Source organism: Papaver somniferum, chromosome 2, assembly GCF_003573695.1.
Source record: "Papaver somniferum cultivar HN1 chromosome 2, ASM357369v1, whole genome shotgun sequence".
Classification (NCBI taxonomy): domain Eukaryota; kingdom Viridiplantae; phylum Streptophyta; class Magnoliopsida; order Ranunculales; family Papaveraceae; genus Papaver; species Papaver somniferum.
Window position 1 is genome coordinate 145,552,903 of NC_039359.1, and position 20,919 is coordinate 145,573,821.

Genomic DNA, 20,919 nt, shown 5'->3' on the forward strand with positions numbered 1-20,919 from the left:
AGTTTTTTTGATCTAAAACGTGAGGGCATTTTCGTCGATTTCAGTGAGTCAGGGGTTTGAACCACCTACTCAGCAGCATTTCAATGCCTGACTCCCTAGGGCCCGAGTCAGGGGTTAGGTTCGACTCAGATGTCGAGTCAGGGGTTGCTAAATTTACAAAACAAACAGTCTGACTGCTGACTCGGCGCGAGTCAGGGGTTGACTCAGACCCAGACACCGAGTCAGCTGCAAACAAACAAGCTCTTATATTTACTAGAATACAGAGTGGAGTAGTTGTTCATTCATCTAGGTCAGATAAGGTTTTATTAGTCTTTCTGACAAGATCAAGTCCTCAGGGTGTAGAATGCTAAGAAGCGTTTACTGACTAGGTGGAGAGACATGTTGAAGAAGTTTCACATGAATGTTATCTATTTCGGGTGTCTGCTTCAAGATCATTAGAGATTCATTCTCCATAGACGATGAGACAAGCTATCCTCAACACTATCCTCCCACAAAGGAGTGAGAGTCTCTTCTGGAGGAGGTGAGGATATGCGGGTAACCATGAACTTCTTGTTGAAATTGGTGTCTGCGTTGAATCTTCATGGAATAGGTAATCTTTGTTCGGACTTTCCATCGATGATCCAACTCTTCAACTAATTGGTCTTCGAAGATAATTGACCTTCTAATGTATTGAGCAATGTACGTCTGATGACAACATCAGTCCTCAAGGCGTAGCTTACTCGAGATCTGCCACTATAATGTACATGAGATGATTTGATGGAGCTATCATGTCTCAAGAAATTTAATCCTCTCATATAGAATATTAAAGGTATCAGTCTTATGTATTGTTGGTTGTTGTTGATGTTTTTTTCCTAAGTATATATATATATATATATATATTATTTTTTGATATGCGAAAGCCGGATCCAGGCGCCTACCCGAACCCAGCCAGTTGGACTGGCTCCACTGCCAGACCCAACAGCGCTTAATCCATTATACAACTAATCTATTACAAACTTTTACGGCGGCGGAGATTAAACCCCTGACTTCCTCCTTACTAGAGTTGATGGGATACCACTGAGCTATGCTCTTTTTACCTAAGTATATATATCGCTTTATTCTTCATTGAAAGTCCCAGATCTTCTCTAGTTATGTAAAATCTGGTTTTCGTATAAGCATAACCCATATTTTATTTAAGGGTTGTAACCATAAGCATCTTTGGATTTATCTATAGGATCCTTGATTATTGTTGGTGCATAGGCGACCCATAACGAGTAACATGCTATGAGTATCTTGACAAGGATGATATTGATAGCAGTTCCTACATCAATCAGTTTGTCACCGAGTTCTGTATCTTTGAAACAAGTCGTATCCCTAGTCATATTTCTCCTTATCTTTATCCATCTAAACAGGTTTGGGAAATATCTCAGTATCTTCTAGGAAAGACAAACATCTCTGGATACAACATGATCGAGAGCAGTGAAAATGTTTTTTCGTTGTGCCTTTGAGAGGTAAAGAAGCAAGCGTAGGTGTTCCATTGGGGATTGTACTGTTCAATTGATAGGATATCTGGAGAAGGTGAAACTCGGATTGAAAGAGGATTTTTGTGTACTCCTTCGGTTCCCAAGTATCGTTCTCCTGAATCTACATTTTCTTTGAAAATGTGCTTCAAACCATTACAATCACTTGTCGAATGATTAACAAATTTGAAAAACTGACAAGTACTTAGGGTACGCCAATCCCTTTGATAGCGCCATTTTGTATCCATACTTTTAGTTCGACCACTGCTTCTATAGGGGAGGAAAATCCAAGAATGTCGGAGCTTCCTCATTTGTTATGGTGGGCGTTTAGCCAATACTGAAGCTCATGCTGCTTGGGCTTGGTTTATTTTCCGAGGTTGTTGTGTTGTTGGTGGAGCTGATGGACCCCACATGTTTAGATTGCTACATTTTTTATGTTGGGTCCTTACTATTGCTTCCTTTAATAACAACATTTACACATGGTTGGATGTTGTATTGTTTGTAGACGAGACGTCTGTTTTCACGAGTCTCATGAACTTCTTCACTTTATAGGGGTCTGATTCTCTCTAACAAGGCATGTGCATTTGTAGATGATCGCTTGGAAGCCCCATGAAGTTCATAGAATGTTTGAAAACACAGATTCTCTTGCACATCCTTTGTATTTCAGGAGGATAAGGAGGTTGATGTTGATGAACAGAAGATGAGACTTCCTTTCCTCTATTATGCAAGAGGCGTTCCAAGTCCCCACGGGTTATGAAATTGGGTTGTGAATTGCTCTCTTTTCCGGGATTAGAAAGAATAAGAAACTTTATCATCGTCCTGGACGAGGACTCTTGTGGTGCTAGCATCATCAACGTCAGCATTGAAAGGAGATTTCTCTAGTTGACTATGACGCTGCTTTGGTAAGAACTATTCCGTGAGAATCTCGAGAAAGGTGAGTACCTCGTTATGATTAGTATCCATATCTTCTTGAGTCCTAGAAGGAGTCTCTTGCCTTTGCACTAAATCAACTATGGTAGTTAGAGCTTGGTTGTTTCTAAATCTTTTAGTAACTTTTCCACAATGAGGGATGTTGGAAGCACGAATGTTGGTAATAGGAGGAGTGGCACCATGAGTAGCGCCACCGGTATTAACCAAATTGGTAGTTACATAATCTAACCTAAGATCGACCATTTTGAGAAATTGATTTTACAACCGGGATTGATTTCTTACTATGATCCCAATTTTTTTTTGAGTAAAAACAAATATACCGTGGAAATACTTAGGTTAGAGATCGAAATCGTACATCACTCGTCTAAGCAAAATAATGATGTGATTCAGCAAAAAACAAAAGCAAAAAAATGACTTTCGAGTGTTGTTACGATAGCAAAGTTGTAGAAGGGTTGATCTTAGGGAAGGAAGCAGAGAAATTATTGAGGGTTAAATGTTTGTGGTATGGTGTGATTTAAATACTATGTGAAGAGAGATTTTATGTGTTTAAACTGAGAGAAACTTCTGTAAAAATCTAAGTCAGATTAATTTGTGTAAGTTAGAGATGATTTATTGAATAGGTTAAGTAACCTATTTATAGCAATGGTAGTTGAACATGTTGATCTCGTAAGCGGTAGTAATTATAGAAGATATAAAGTGTAGATACTGCGGAAAAACCAATGAAGCCGGTTCCCGTAATTTCAGGGAGATTTGAAGTTTAACGCACACTACTCTATGCACTCCTTTAGCTTCTTATTGACTTAATTACTTTCTCATCATGGGTGTATTTGTACATCGCACTCGATGTAGACTGACAGACCAAAACCCTAATGAATATCCCCAATGTGACATAGATTATGTCTCGAATTGAGAAAAGTATCTCTACTGTTAGGATATTAAATTATAGAATAAATATGTAATTTATTCGGTCAATTAGTTGAACTAGATAGGCTAATGAATATCATCTTGATCACATTAGTGAGTCTAGCATGGTTCATATTGATTCATTATTTATAGTAGGTCAAGAACACAATGTTATTTGAGACAAATTGGTGATGCTTAGTATACCATTTATGTGTAGAGAGTAGTAACAAAGACGTAATATTATGAATATTTTTGAGTATTACAGTATCAGCTGAGATAACAATAATATTTTAATTAACTCATTGGGTTGATAGACATATGTCAGATGAGCTTACCAGGTTTAGCAAAGACCAATTGGCTATATACATATATATATATATATATATATATATATATATATATATATTTATTTTAATAAAATTTAATATGTAAGTCTTGACAAAAATTCATATATTTATTAACTAAAATAAAATTCTATGGTCAATGAAAGTTATAAAATATTTAGACTCGATCAATCCATGTCAAAAAAAAGTTTGATAGGTAAGGTAAATAGACTAAAGTAAAATGACCTAGTTAGAAATACTTAGGTTGAATCACCTAAATATAAAATAGGTAGAAAGACCTTAGGTAAGTATAATTACCTTGGCAGAGGGACTTAGAAAGACCTGACTTTTTTTAGAAAGAGGTAAGGCCTAGGTTATAACAATAAAATAAAAAGACTCATGTTGATCTACCTAGGTAGAAAAACATAGGTAAAAATACCTAAGTAGTGGTGGGTCCACATGACCGGCCGTCCAAAGGGGGAGAGAGATGGAGAGAGGGCCCAATAAAAGAGACCGGTGGAAAGAAACCGATGATAAAAGGGAGAAAGAGAGTTGACGTTTGCTTGTGTTAACGTTTTTTTTCCCTTTTTTTAATATATATATATATATACATGTTTCCGGCAAGACTTAAGAAAACAACCTAAGAAGAATGTCGTAGGTGGAAAGACATAAAAAAATATAGGTAGTAGAAATAGTCAGAATTACCACGTAAGCAAAATTATATACAAAAACCTTGGTAGGAAAACCTAGCTAGACAGATCTAGGAGTACCAAAATAAAAGGATCGCCCCATATAAAATAATAATATCAGACAGAAACCATGTGTAAGAGAGAAAAGAGCGTGAAGGAGGAAATATGATCGGTGCTCGGTCGCGACGGTGTTGTGGCTGGCGCCACATTTTTTTTTCCTTCTTGTTTTGATTTGTTTTGTTTTGTTCCCTCTCTTTATAGCTCTTTCTTCAAATATCTCTCTTTCTATCATGGTCATATGACCTTATGTAGTGACCACACTCATATTATTTTCTAGGATCATCCTGTGTTAGCACATATATCTGAAAAGACAAACATCCACAATGAATCCGTATAATTTAGTAGGGGAAAAACTAAAGAGAATTTAGTGATTTATATTAGTAAATATAGAACAATTTCTAAGAATACAACTGTGGCCCATGGAATGCAAGACTAGAGAGCACTTAAGTTAATCTACAATAGTGGAAATCCATCTAGGAGCCTGAGATTTATTATATATTTAAAAATTATAAAATATCTGCGAGTATTCCAATGGATTTTCTGAGTTCATACAGGTGAAACACACATATGACTATATACATCGAGTCAGTCGTGGACACCAATTATGACTAGTATATTCCTAAAATTCTTTCCAGAATGAAAATATATTAAAGTTCAATATTTTTAATACACTGGTCGGAAATATATCCTTTTACGATTTTCGCCTTAAGAAACCATCAACAACCGATAGTAGTATATGTAATGACCCGACCTTCCACCATTTTCCCCACTTAGCCAATGAGATCATCCAACAGTGAGAGGTTTTCTATGGGCCCTGCTGCGATCACCAAACAACAGCTTCCTGGGAGGTCACCCATCCTAGGATTACTCTCGTATGAGCATGCTTAACTGTAGGGTTATTTGCCAACTCTAGAGCCAATTGTGCTGAAAAGGCCTATGTGCAATATAAACTTTCCCTGCCTCTTGCAAGACCAGTATTTAGCACAACCACATATCATACTCTCCCACATGAACACAAAAGACCCTATTTGTAGTGATCCCAACTACCACATATATGTATTTTTATTGGTAATATTGTGGCAGCAGCTTTCCGAGAGATCACCTACCATGTGACTACTTTTAGATGAGCATGTTTAACTGAGAAGTTTTTTTTCAAAACTCAGTCAAGCGTACCTGTCATGCCTCACGATAATTTTAGGGTCATATCGTTACTTATACTCCATTCGGCCAACCACTATGGAATATTGGGTGTTACAATCTCACCCCTTTAGACTGGACCCATCCCGGCTCCGGGATATTTTCAAGCTCAGATATTCGACGTTCCCTGCACTTCATGAGACAAGCACATGGACCATCCACGTCCAGTGTACCTTCCTACCTTTGGAATTTCACCCATCATCGCTTTGGTACCATGCGTAATTGATACGTATGATATCTATACCTTGGTAACTATTATTATAAAAAGAAATTCAAAATAATAATAGACGAGAAACTTAGGAGAACATAGAACACAAGTAGTAATTCGAAGAAAATATCTTCTCTAGATTATGAACAAGAAAACGATTACAATTCTCTCTTTGTTATGCTCACAATCTTCTCTAAACAGTGGATCAACCTTAAACTGTCTGCTAGGTTTTCTGTGCCTAGAATCTGTGTAGGTGCGTCTATATCAAGAACACACTAACTAGATGTATTTAGTTATGAGCTACACATCCCTATTTATAGGTTTGGTTTGGTTTCCCAAACGTCTTAGGAATCTATTTCCTTTTGTAGGACTAATTCCCTTTCTAGGTATATACCTAAACTAAGAATACTGCTTAAAGCAATACTCCTTCCTAAACTAAGAATTTATCCTAAATAAGGAATCCTTCCTAATATAGGATTCTATCCTCTATTCGTCTTGAGGATCACTAGTTCCCAGGGAAAGGAAGATACACATTTATCATGCGCCCCCCTCAAGAACTTGAACTCCTGTGAAAGTTATATTTGTAGGTTAGGGAACTCGTGAGTTCCTTTCACCCTGCTGAACCATCCCTCCTTGCCTGGAACTTGACCTTGACATCTACTTATGAAAGTCTCATTCTCTTCCTTGCGTGTCTTTGTCGCTCTTCGCTCCATACTGCAATCTTCTTCGAGTGATTCTTCTCTATCAAACCACAAGTCTTCTACACGTGGCAAGATCATCTTGTCATCTCCGTCATCATCTAGTAATGGTGGTTCAAACATACTTAACCTTCTTAGGTATTCTTGTTGTTGTTTGGTAATGTATTCCAAACTAACTCTACTCGGCTTCTCGTCAAGAGAACGGATCACAAGGAGAATGAACTTTATACTAGCATTCACCAACCGTTTAGCCTGAGTGGCTGCAATCAAGCTTGCTCCCTCAAGAGGAGAGTCAATAGCTCGTATTACAAAAGTTTTCCCATCTTTGGTAAAGGTATACTTCTGCTCCCTTCTATGTAGAACCGCATCTCGATCCCACAAGTAAGGACTACCAAGTACAACTTGACAAACATCCAATGGAACCACGTCACATGTAACCTCGTCAATGTATGACTCATCAAAAGCAAACTTGAACGTGCACTGTTCTGTAACCTGTAGCCCACCTTCATTTTGAAGCCATCCTAAAGGGTATGGTTTTGGATGTTTGATAGTCTTCAATCCTAACTTCTGCACCAAAGAATGTGAAAGTAAATTCTTTTGACTTCCCGGGTCAATAACATCATCTATTAGTGTTGTCTTAACCTGCATCTTAACCTTGAAGAGTCGTTCTCTGGTATCATCTTTCGTAAGTTCTTCTACGACTCTGCCATTAGATAGACTTTTGATTAGGTTCTGTTAGTCCTTGGACTTCTTTTGGATCTTGTGCGACCAGTGTTGCCATCATGGCTTCTTTCTTATGCAACCCTTTTGGTTTTAGATTAGGATACTTCATCCAACACTTATCAACAACATGCCCTGTTTGTTTGCAATGTTTACAAACTAAACCTTCTTGATCATTAGACTTTCCTTTCTCTTTGCTCCTTTCATCTCCTTTAGCGACGAAACTTCCAGACTTTCCCTTGACGTTTCCCTCAACATCAGTTTTCTTCAGCCTGCCTTCGATAACATTAGATTTTATGCTTGCTTCGAGATAGTATCCACCGAAAACATCTTCAACTCCTTCTGTATATACTCATGGAGCCCTGAAATATACTTCATATAGATAGCATGATATTCCAAGTCTAAATCCAAAACCATACCTTGATTCTGAAATTCCATAGTATATTCCTGCACGGTTTGGTTGCAAGTCTGCTTCAAGTTGTACCACTTGAACCATCTCTCCTCAAGGTAGCCAACAGGATAAAACTGTTTCCTTATAATTGCCTTAAATCTTTTCCACAACAATACTATCTTACCTAGGTTTTGTCTTTGATAAGTTTTCCACCAGGTTAGAGCATGCTTTTGTAGCTTCAATGCCGCGAAAGCTATCTTTTCCTTTGAACCATATTCAAAGAAAGAGAAATACTTCTCTAGACGTTCAATCCAATCATCCAATTTTTCTACATCGACACTCCCATCGTAAAGTGGAATATCAACACGAAAATCAATTTTCAGATTCTTACCATGAGGTTTAGTTGTTGTAGGACCTTTAGGGAATTCGCTTTCCTCCTTTTCATCCTCATCTTCTTTCTCTTCTTCTTCTTCCGACTCGTCTTCTTCCGAATCATCTTTTTCCGAAGCTGCAGGTGAAGGTGTAACCTTTTTCTTCGTATCCTTCTTAGGTGTATGAGAACGAATACATTCACTCAATTCCTAAAGGATAACTTGAATAGACTTTGCAGCGTAGCCACCTTTTCTTCCATAGTTTGTGGTTCGCTTTCCTTAGGATCATCATCTGACTTTGTCATCCTTGATCCCCTTGTTGTCTTAACGTCTTCTAGCTTCTCAAGTACCTCACCAAGATTTATGTAGAGAGATCTAGTGAAAACCATAAACCGCAAAGATTTACCCTAGAAACTAACCTTGCTCGTGATGCCAACTTGATACGTATGATCTCTATACCTTGGTAACTATTACTGTAAATACGGAATTAAAAATAATAATAGACGAGAAATTTAGAAGAATACATAACACAAGTAGTAATTCGAAGAAAATATCTTCTCTAGATTATGAACAAGAAAACAATTACAATTCTCTCTTTGTTATGCTCACAATCTTCTCTAAACAATGGATCAACCTTAAACTGTTTGCTAGGTTTTCTGTGCCTAGAATCTATATAGGTGCGTCTATATCAAGAACACACTAACTAGATTTGTTTAGTTATGAGCTAAACATCCCTATTTATAGGCTTGGTTTGGTTTACCAAACATCTTAAGAATCTATTTCCTTTTATAGGACTAATTCCCTTTCTAGGTATATTACCTAAACTAAGAATACTGCTCAAAGCAATACTACTTCCTAAACTAAGAATTTATCTTAAGCAAGGAATCCTTCCTAATATAGGATTTTATCCTCAATTCGTCTTGAGGATCACTAGTTCCCAGGGAAATGAAGATATACATGTATCAGTAATGACCCAAATCTTCACCGATAGTGTCCCCACTTATCAATTGTGGTCATCCAACATTGTGCGATATTTGACAGGCACCGCTAGGGTCATCCAACATAAGCTTCTCATGAGACCACCATCCCTGGATTATTCCTTCCTGAGCACGCTTAGCTATAATGATTTTTGCCAACTATGGAGCCAATTTGTTAAAGCGAATTTTGTATAATTTTAAGGTACAATTGTTGCCAAATATTGGATGTTACAACCCATTTAAATCCCTGACTCCGGATATACAAGTCAGGTCTTCGACGTTTACTGTCCATCGTGAGAAAACCACTCGGCCTAACCTTTCAAAAGTATATTTCCACCCTCGTTTTGTGATCGTCCTCCTCCCTGATACGTATAATTTAAAATATCCCGAACCTCCGTCAATACTGTCACCACCTAGCCACTGTGGTTATCCAAGAATAAGATATTTTCAATGGACACCACTACGGTTACCCACCAATATCTTCCCAAGAGGTCACCATCCCTAAGACCATGTAACTCTATGGTCGACCACATGTTTTAACATATTAGAGGTCCGCTGTTTGAATATTGATAACCTCGATTTTGAATGTAAGGTTCGTCGAATGAAATATATGTAATAGTTTGTGCTTTTCATAACGAGGCCTTTTGAGCATAATTGCCTCCAGAGTTGGCAGAAAAATCTGTAGTTAATCGTTCTCGAGCGAGAGTAATCCAGGGATGGGTGACCTCTTAGGAAGCTACGGGCAGACCGCAACGGTGCCTGCTAAAACTTCTACACTGTTATATGAACACAATGGTTAAGTAGATACATTATCCTTGGAGGGTATGTTCATTACAAATGGTACCAGAGCCAACGACGGGTCACCTTTGAGGGTGAGAGAATACGCTAGATTGATTATGTCAGCTACTAAGCAATGAACGTAGGAGATCTTGGAGAATATTTTCCGGAGACGAGGATGGTTGGAATATAAGGTTGTGCTATTGGAATACCCAGATTCAGAAATGGGACATTATCGGTGGAGGGTGGATTCGTTACAAATGGTATCAGAGCCATCGACAGATTACCTTTCGAGGGTGAAAAGTATGATGCACAAGGTGGAACAGGTACTGGTCTCATGAGAGACCGGGGACTTTAAAGATTTGAACTTGATTCGGAGCCGAAAACGTCTCCAATGTAAGATGGTGGTAAATCATGTAATAATATGATACAAAATAAAAAATACTATTGAACCACCCATGCCATTTATAGTATTTACATTTCCTGTGCTGAATAATAATATTGAACTTCACACACTACTTAATTTAGCAAGGAGCTGCGGGGAAACTACATGTAACACCCCAAAATCCAGCTACTTAGAATTATAAAAGGTTGATTTAAAACATTAGGCATTAAGATCTAAATATTCTAATTAAATATTAATTTAGAAGTTATAAACCAAGATTAACCTAGATCTAAACCCTCTATGTGACATATATATATGTAGTTACTATAGTACCTCTTGAATGATACACATATGATAATGAGTTGATTTCAAAATATAATTACAATCGAAAAACAAACATTATGAAAATCGACGAACAAAATCTATTCCTGTAAGATTTCAAACTTGAACTATCATGGCCACAGTCTCTGAATCTAAAAATGGGAATTGAGTAAGCACATCATCCACAAAGGAGTGCTCAGTCGGAACAAATACAACTTTCAATAAATCACTAACATGCTTCACAATACTACTAAATTAAAAAGATTCATCACATTTTACACTTAACACACATCAGATGATCACTCTAACCCATCTCCTTAGATATTGCGTTCCATATTGCAATATCTAGGAAAGACCACCACCAGATGATCTATAGAAGTATCGTTAGAACAACCTAAACATATGTTACCCCAAACTCTCCCTACTCATTGGAGAAGACAATGATAAGAGAACTCCAGTATTTAATGATAATATCATCCACACAAAATTCCATACATCCCAATATTCAGGAACCACCATCAAAATCTAGAATTAATAATAAGTTGTGATTACTATAATCGTCCTCCGCATAGCAATCTCATAATCATCCCTATCCCTTTATAAAACCAAAATTTCTTCTGAAGAAACGTTAGAATAAACCAGTCTTTTTAAAATCACATTCTCGTAAAGTGCATTGACAAATCGTGGTTTAGAAATCACTATTAAGACCAACAATATTTTTTTATTCTACTTCACACTATATTCCTTTTTGGACTTCTTGAGATACTATTTCATGTATCTGGATAGATAGTTGTAAATAAATTTAATTGTAAATCCATTTATTTGATGTTAGAATCATCGTAATAGAAGGCGGAAGATGTATAATTGCACGAATATATGGAGGCTAATGTTATAGATTTCTTTAACTAAATACGTTTTTTCGTCCATGAATATAAAGGAAATGAGACCAAAGATTGAGGCGAAACATGTAACTGTCATAGAATCAGGCACATCAATTAAACCAACCTGTTGTATGGAGGATGCCACAACCACATTATTTCCTTTTCATATATTTATGCATCAATTTAGTGTTACATCTGTTCTGTTGAAAATGACACTTCATTGACTGATACGTTTGGCATGTCAAGTGACTGAGTTGGCTGTGGTTCTTCCCCTTTTTTGGTTTTCATCTTGAAATATCATTTCTGTTACTCATAATGGAGAATAACATTCTTATTTCCGTTTTTATAAAGTCACTTTCAAATTGTAGTGCTTATTCTCAGGGTGCAGAGCAGCTTTCGGATGTGGGGAGTTTGGTTGGAGCCATACAGTTGCAATTTAACTATTTCAGGTGGAAACGGAAAGCGACAATTTGGGCTTCAGTTCTCTATGACCGCTTTGTTGATATATATCCCGACTTGGATTTGATAGTAAGTATTTCCTTCTAGAATTACTAAGTTTTATTGATGGACTAATGCAGATCTATACAGAGATATAATAATATAGTAACATGTCATAGGAACTAGGAAGACATCTCAGTAAAAACATATCAGTTGTGATGGTGTGCATTTTCAAATGATAATGAGAAAATTTTAAGATTTTATGTTGGTTACTGAACTAAAACTAAATAAGTCGCGAGAATATTTTTTCCGAAATAATGGAGACAACTATGTATGTGGTAGTTTTCGCCAACAATGTTGAGATCCCATTGCAACCTTTTCTTTTCTTCAGCTATTTAATATGAAGATGATCGCTACTGCTTGAATTGTGATGCCAAAAGAAATTTGCAGACTGTCAACGGGTCGTGTTCAAGTCTCCAAGTCAATCAAGCGCTCCGCTTCCTTGTTGGTGCTAATTCAATCTTCACCAGCGAAAAACGTTTGGAAACTTCATACTTAGAGTTCATTTGATAAATTATACTATTTATAGATGCAAGTTATTGCAAATTCTCAGTTTCCGTAGAAACTTGGAAGCCTAGCTCTTTTTCCCTTTTTTCTTGCAACTTCTGAACATTTCTGCTGATAAAAAAAACACCTTTCATTGCATGAAATATTGTACACCACTAATTTTATTCTGTCAAGTAAAGACTTTTATGTATATATATATATTTTTGACCAAAATGGAAGATAAGCATCGAAAGAAAACTATGGTTTATCGGCGTGCAATGCACGTGCATTCTACTTGTCACTATTAAGACCAACAATCAAGCATAATATGCATATGACCAATCTCCCTAGATAACATAATTTGTAAATATAATATTAAGTTCCCTTATGCACCTATATAATAGTTCTCTTCTGCACCTATGAAATGATATTGAATTCCCTTCAACACCACTAACAAAATAAATATAAATTTACCATAAAAAGTAATAATATTGTCACGACATTCCGTGGATATTCAGTTAGTATTGCATGCCCTTCCGCACATATAAATTATATTGTGTGCCCTTTCACACCTATAAACTCTTAGCGAGGATCTGTGAGGAACATATCCACTTCTCACAGGGAGAGAAGACAACGCCATATCAGCAACATACCCAATCAATACACAAATATGCTCACATATAGTAAAGACACGATATGCTCTCAAATTAAAAGAAACTTAATGATTACAAGAAAGATATAGGTGTTCCTACCTGTTTTGATGGCAAACCACACCACCTTCAAGATTCTCGACCTACAAGTTCCTGCATTGACACAATTGATGTTATCAAACACTAATGTTGTCATTCTTGACATCAGCTCATCTATTATGTTCATTGCACCCGTTAATACAATCATCATCAGAAGTAGTTCACATACAACTCACATCAGGTTCTTCTCAATGTTCTTTCCAATATTCCACTACCTCTTTCACTATTAAATTTATACGGAAAGTTCTGTGTCCAAATTAATCATCGTAGAATTAGGAAAATTGGCCAGAGAGGTCACCGGGAACCACCTCAGGTCACCTGAAAAATTATCCAAGTCAGCGGTCAACTAACGCTATCAGTCCGTAGACGGTCAACTAATGGTCAAAAGAGCGATCAAAGTCAAGTGCAAGGTAAATTGAGTCAAACCTAATCAAAGTCATGTCAACAAGTCAAATGGTCATATTCAAAAGGATCAGTGAGTCTAGTCCGGTTAACTAAGTCGGCTCAGTCAGATAAGATGAGTCAGGATAATCATCCATATGAGAGGGATGACAAGGTGAATGACATTGCACATGCAGCAATTCTTGTTGCACCATAGTGGAGCGTCATTCCCCCTTGCTACACCACTCTGGCGCAACATCCTCACTCTGCCCATAAGTTGCAGCTGTAGCACCAGTAGTACCATCACTATTCATATAATGTCTGCTTTGAGTTATTGCACATAATTCAGGGACCCTCATCCATGACAACTCTACAATTGTTCCCATCTTTATTTCAATTAGTAATATTAATTAGAACAATTAAGTTATATGAAAACTGGTGATGCAATAAGCTAGAACATGTTGATATGCCGATATACTAACCTTCTCCGCACGTCTAACTCCATGAAGATATTGGTTAACATATCTAAGAACTCTAACATACTCCTAATCATCAGCTGAATATTGTAGTTGAATCCATCAGCCAATTCTTTCCAAAGAAGGTGATCAATATTGCTATCTAACTCGACCAAGAATTCTTTGATTCTTTCCAAAACATTGGATATCGTTCATTAAATTGCTTAATAAAGTCTAGAACAAACACTTTAACAAGCATTACATCATCCCATGATGTAATGATTGGCATTTTAAAAATTAGTTTAAGAACTTGTTTGGGGTTGGTTTCTTTACACAGGCCTATGAGCCAATGACTAGTTATTTCAAAAAAAAAAACTGTCTGTTGCTCACATCGGCATGCTCAAAAGATGACCAAATTTTTTGCTTAACGTCAAGATAGAATTGGAATATAGCTATTGAAGATTTATTTTATGTTGACTGCGGAACCAAATATCAACATTGTCTCGACCATGTCGACTGTTTCCTGGTAATGTACGGAGATCGGATATCCGCATAGATAAAATATAAATACAGAGTCAACATTGTCTTCATCATTCCTTTATGCCGATTGTAAATCTGTTATTTTATTTCCCTTGCGAATCAAACCAAAAAAGTGACATTTAACATGATCAGAGTACTTGTGTGGCTCTTAAGATGATCTTAATTAATATGTCATTCCCAATAAATCTCTCAAAATCATTCTTCTTCCTTTTCTAGCTAGCTATTCTATACCTAACACTTAAAAACAAAAATAATCAAAATTACTCGACATGTTAACTTTAATATTAACTTGTTTTTTTCCAACTAACTAATCTAACTTACAACTAATCAATTTACAACTAACTAATCAAGGGTAAGTCAGCATTAACTAAACTATTTGGATAAGGTGCTCTTTAAATTTGTGGGGTATCCCCAACGATAGTGCCAAAATTTAGGCCCACAATATAAGATTTGAGTCACTAGGGTTGTTAGAAAAAAGGAGAAATAAGAGAGAGGGTCACATGGTTTTAAAAATTAGGGCATCAGGGTTAAATAAAAATTACGAAAATTATTTCTGATCTGATTTTTCAAATCTTTGTTTCTCTCTGTCTGTGTATCCATGAAAATTAGTTGGAAAATTATGGCATTTTGTGAAAATTATGGCATCTTTAATTTTGATTAAGAAGGTGGGAAAATTATGGCATTTTGTGAAATGAAAAAGATTATGAGATATTCAATAAATGATGCTTCAACTTCTCCAAAACCTGCTGAAATTGCTGTACAGTTTTATGGAGGTAAAAATGTATTCCACTGTGTTATCACAAAAGAAGATTTCCCTCGATCGAAACATTCTTCGAAAAGGTCGTGGAGAGGATATACTAAAAATAATGATCAAATTAGGTTCAAATTGCGAATTTATAAATGTCAAACATGGTTTATCTAGTGATAACATCTCGGAAGATACTGGTGCTTGCCTCCAGAAGCTGTTAATGTGAAGCATATGATAAATAATGATCTTGGACGAAGTTTTCGACCTTATGACCATGGCGGAGACGATGTTAGTCTACGTCGTCATTTCCGTCCCTATGATCCCGGCAAGCGTATTTGTCTCTCTACGCTGAACTCGAGTTCAATTTACTTTCAAAAAGTGGGGCCTGATATAGGACATCCTACTCATAAGTTCTCTATTTCCTATTATAGTTTTTATTAAGATTTTTTTCCTGATTCTAGTTTATTTCTTAATTTAGGTTTTTTCTCCCCTAGTTTAGATGATTTCATTTTGTGAAAACTACTACTAAACCCATTTCTCAGATTTTTTTTCACCGTGAAACCCATGGGAGGAAAACTTCACGCCCCTCCCCAATTTCTGTGAGAAAATTTCTCCAAAACCCATAGTTTATAAAATTAGGTATCTTCGTTTTTTCTTCTTCGCGCATTGAACTTCTTCTTCAACTATTTTTCTTCTTCCTCACAACTGTGACTTCCGATGAATAATACTGATAGACAGTATAATCACAGGCATATTGGAAACAGTAGATGGATGAAATCGAAAGTTAGGGTGTGAGGTGATGTTCTGAGATGATTCAGGATCTTTCTGTTGTTATTTCCGATAGATGTATGAATGAGTTTTGTTTAAATTAGGTATTATGATTGAAAAGATGGATCTGAGATGTGTTCTGAGATGAAGATAGGGTTTAAAGTTGTTTCAATCAAGTAGAACATGAAGAAGAGTTGGTATGAGATTTAGAAAACATAGGGAATAATAATGAAGCTCATTTGAGTTGGGATGACGAACAGATCGATTTTGATGTTGTTGTAATGATGATTTGAGAATCAATGATACAAATTTGGGATTTCTGGTTGTGAAAATGATTATGAAATCAATGAGAAATTGGAGAAAGGTAATTAATGGTCCTAGTGGGTGTATGGATGTATATGTGGTACCTTGAATTTTGGAAGATGGATGCTGTTATGGCCAAGAGGAGTTCAAAGACAAGAAAACGAAGAAGAAGAAGATGATATTGTTATGACTGCATAACATGTCATGTAGTCAATAAAATGTCTGCAAGCCGAGAAAATGGATGCATAATGCATTATCTGACATCTTCTTTATTAGTTGTGAAATTGAAAATTGTTGCATAATCTTTTATGCATCAAGAAAATGGATGCATAACCTGATATGCATCAGTAAATATGGCTGCATAATGCATTATGTATCAATTTTTTTCTTTCTGTACGCACTAAAATCAATCAAAACAATTGCTACATAACTTGTTATAGATACATAACTTGTTATGCAGGCGAGAAAATGGTTGCATAATTCGTTATGCGTCTTTTTCTTTTTGTTGGCATCAAGCATATACAACATTTCAGTGGTTGCATAACCAAAATAATATATGCATGAACAAAAATATAGTTGTGTAACGTGTTCTACATCTTTTGTGGTGTATGCATATTGTGTTATGCATCTTTTTTGGAGGCTGCATAACGAACATGTAGTCAATTTTCGAAATTTTTGCCTTAAATGGTGATCACCTCCGATTTTTTCGTGAAAAACAAAACTTTAATATTATTGTTTGTACTCGTTGTGTAGATCTCTTTAGAAGCTTTCCAACAAGATAAAGTTTGTAAAACTCCAAAAACGGATTTTTAAACGTGTTATATTCTAGTTGGCTTGCCAATTATATCTCTGAAAAATTAGGATGCATAACGAGTTATGCCGACATTTTTCATAATTTCATATAATTATGGTTCACTTAACCCAAAAATAATTTGGTCCTGACAATAAAACTATTTTTTCTTTTTGTGGACCTTAGCTTAATTTTCCTTCTCATTTTCCCAGATCAAATAATCTCTGGTCTTAATGAAGCCTATATAAGAAACCGTCCGGAATACGGAATTGGCCCGATGAAATCCCCGGATTTGGGTTAATTTGCTAACTGGGACTCCGAGAAGAATAACTTCAAGTCATAGTGCCCAAATTTAGGCCCACAATATACGTTTTGGGTCACTAGGGTTGTCATTCATTTATGTGTTTGAAAAAGAGAAAGAAGAGAGAGAGAGCCACAGAGTTTGTAAAAATTGGGGCATTAGGGTTAGAGAAAAATTGGGCAAATTCATTCTGATTTGATTTGATAATTTGCTGTTTTCATATCTCTGTTTCTCTATCTGTGTATCAATGAAAAAGGGTGATTTTTAATTTGGATCAACAAGGTCAAAAAATTATGGAATTTTTCGAAAGGAAAAAGATGAGATCTTCAACAGACGATGCTTCAACTTCTTCAAAACCTGCTGAAATTCCCGCACAGATTCATCGAGGTAAGAATGTTTTTCAATTATTAGCACAAAGGGAGATTAACCCTCGATCGAAACATTCATCGAAAAGGCTCTGGGTAGGAGATACTAGAAATTATGATGAAATTGGGTTAAATTGTGAATTCATGGATGCCAAACATGGTTTAGCTTCATGGGCAGAGGCAGAATCATTAAAACATATATCTGCAAAATATTGTCCTTTGGTACCTCCTCCAAGGTCGACCATAGCAGCAGCTTTTAGTCCTGATGGTAAAACGCTTGCATCTACCCATGGGGATCATACAGTCAAGATAATTGATTATCAGTCTGGGAATTGTTTGAAGGTGTTGAGCGGTCACCGAAGAACGCCGTGGGTGGTGAGGTTTCATCCAGTGAATCCAAAGGTACTTGCAAGTGGAAGCTTGGATCATGAGGTTCGCTTGTGGGATGCAAGTACTGCAGAGTGTTTAGGTTCGCGTAATTTTTCGCGCCCGATTGCGTCTATTGCTTTCCATGCTGATGGCGAGCTGCTGGCTGTAGCTTCAGGTCACAAGTTGCACATATGGCGCTATGATAGGAGAGGTGAGGGATCTCAACCAGTTATTGTATTGAAGACAAGGCGGTCGCTTCGGGCTGTGCATTTTCACCCGAATGCTGCTCCATTACTTTTAACTGCGGAGGTCAGTGATCTGGACTCTTCAGATTCTCCAATGTCACTGGCAACATCTCTGGAGGAAGGAAGAACATCTTCGCAGCATGGGAATGGATCTTTTGGTTTTATTAATTTGCAGCAAATGGTTGACTCTTCTGCTTCATTGCAGCCTCAAATAGATGTGAATACAGGGACTGGGGATGACTATTTGGTGGCTCCCATGGATGAATCTCCGATGATACCTTCAAGCTCGTATAATGCACCGGAAGACTCGTCAAGCAATAATTTGTCAAGTGAGATGGAATCTGCAGTCCCTGACTCTGACGCTATGGAATTGGAGACCACTGAAGGGCAGCCTATAGGTAATGCTCATCAAAATAACTCTCCCGTCTTAGATTTGTCACATGGTAGAAACGTAGTCCAAACTTCCACTGGGCAATCTAGGGAAAACTTGGAACTCGCACCTGGAATCTATCTTTCAAACCCAGCTGGGCTACATATGCTTTCACAGAGTGGTGAAGTTGCGCAAATGCATCAGTTTTTTCCTTTTGGGGACTCCAGGTTTTGGGAGTTACCTTTCCTGCAAGGGTGGTTAATGGGCCAAAGCCAAGCTGGGTTACATCCTATGCTCTCTTTAAACGGTGCGCTCCATGAAAACTCGGCTGGATTTCTTCGTTCTATTGGGTCTTACAACTTGGCACCTAATTTGGCTACTCGTAATGTGGACCCATCAGTATTAACTGATGTCAATCATCCTCGAATAGGTGGACGATCGAGTCTACACAATCGTTCATTGGGTTTTCGTGCTGGGGCATTATCTGGGTCTGGAGAAGGTGCCCCTTTCATTAATATCAGAAGCAACGAAATTGGTCCTCAATCGGCGGTTGCTGGGACTGAGACTGCACTTGCGACATCACTGGCTGCAGCTGTTGCTTCTGCCGAGTTACCTTGCACTGTGAAGCTTAGAATTTGGGCACATGATATCAAAGATCCTTGTGCAGTACTTGATGCAGGGAAATGTCGCTTAATTATACCACATGTTGTTCTTTGTAGTGAAATGGGTGCCCACTTTTCACCTTGTGGGAGGTTTTTAGCAGCATGTGTCGCATGTACGCTTCCTCAGATGGAAACTGGATTGCAATCGCACATGAACCATGAATCTGGCGCCTCAACATCCCCTACAAGACACCCAATTTCAGCTCATCAAGTTATGTACGAGCTTCGGATATATTCCCTAGAGGAAGCAACCTTCGGTCAGGTGCTTGCATCATGCGCAATAAGAGCCGCTCATTGTTTGACTTCAATTCAGTTCTCTCCAACATCAGATCACATATTGCTGGCCTATGGTAGAAGGCATGGCTCACTTCTTAGAAGCCTTGTCATTGATGCAGAGACAACAATGCCTATCTATACAATTTTAGAGGTATATAGAATATCAGATATGAAGCTTGTGAGACTACTTCCAAGTGCAGAAGATGAAGTTAATGTAGCATGCTTTCATCCTTTGGTTGGAGGAGGTCTTGTTTACGGAACAAAGGAAGGGAAACTTAGGATCCTTCAATGTGATAGTTCTTCTGGTACAAATTGTACAGGACCAAATTTTCTCCTTGAAGAGAACATGCTTGAGGTCCCAACACATACAATTTAGAAGGCTAAGCGTTGGTGTCGGCTTCTTTTTTTGTGGGAGGTCAATGCTCTTCTTGATCGGAACACAGGGAATGCAGGTTGAACAAATATTATTTGGCATAGGCGTGAATCAAGAACAAGTACGACATCACCCCTGCTCGTGTTGTTTCAGTAGTTGCACTTTGTAAACTGTAACATATTATAGTGTTTCAAGGTTAAAATTGCTTTTCCCACTGAAGATCTTTTTAACTGTCAAATCTCAATTAGATTAGATTTTTCTTTTTTGTTCAATGGGGTGTACTTTCTCTTTGTAGGAAAAATGAGAGGGACTATGGGTGATATTTTGCACTTGCCTTGTTGGAATCCCTTGAGCTTCTTTCTCCTCTTTTCATACCTGTTTGTAATTTTGTTTGAGATGAAACACAAGATGATTGTATTTGTTGTGAAAAATGTCAAATGTAATCTTTAGAGGAGAAGGGTAAAAGCTATGAATTAATGTAATGGAAGTTTGTCAACTGAAATGCAATCATATTTTCAGATGTGTGTACCAGTATCCATCACAAGAAGTAGCCTCCTGACACTTCAACTGAAATGCCTTGGTTCATCAATGCTAATACCAGTATTCAGAAAATCCTATCCTACGCTAATACTCGCTGTTAACAAAACGAGCTAACATAGTGATAACTTGTTCATTTTTCGAGCTTGGAAATCACTGAATTGGTGAAGAACTATTATTTTGGGCATACCAAAATCTTTTAAAGCATACTCAATAAAGACAAAAAGGTTGTGAAATAGCAAAATCAGATATCCCCTTAACCCAAATTTTTTTAAATGGCAAATCTACCCTTTACGTATTAGTGTTAGTAATCTGGATTAGTGATTAAGATATTTTCAGAGTTATAAAGGTTGTTTAGATGAAAATTTTGTGG

General features: G+C 37.1%; 1 protein-coding gene across 1 annotated transcript; it reads left to right on the top strand.

Moving 5' to 3' along the window:
• Positions 1 to 17,457: 17,457 nt before the first annotated feature.
• LOC113349366 lies at positions 17,458 to 20,529 on the top strand. Its single transcript, XM_026593339.1, has one exon. The coding sequence runs from the start codon at positions 17,643 to 17,645 to the stop codon at positions 20,010 to 20,012; it is 2,370 nt and encodes a 789-aa protein (XP_026449124.1). The 5' UTR covers positions 17,458 to 17,642; the 3' UTR covers positions 20,013 to 20,529.
• The last annotated feature ends 390 nt before the right edge of the window (positions 20,530 to 20,919 follow it).

What these genes read in the sequence shown, in the direction of transcription:
- LOC113349366 (XM_026593339.1), top strand. Translation starts at nt 17,643, where the DNA reads ATGGAATTTTTCGAAAGGAAAAAGATGAGATCTTCAACAGACGATGCT.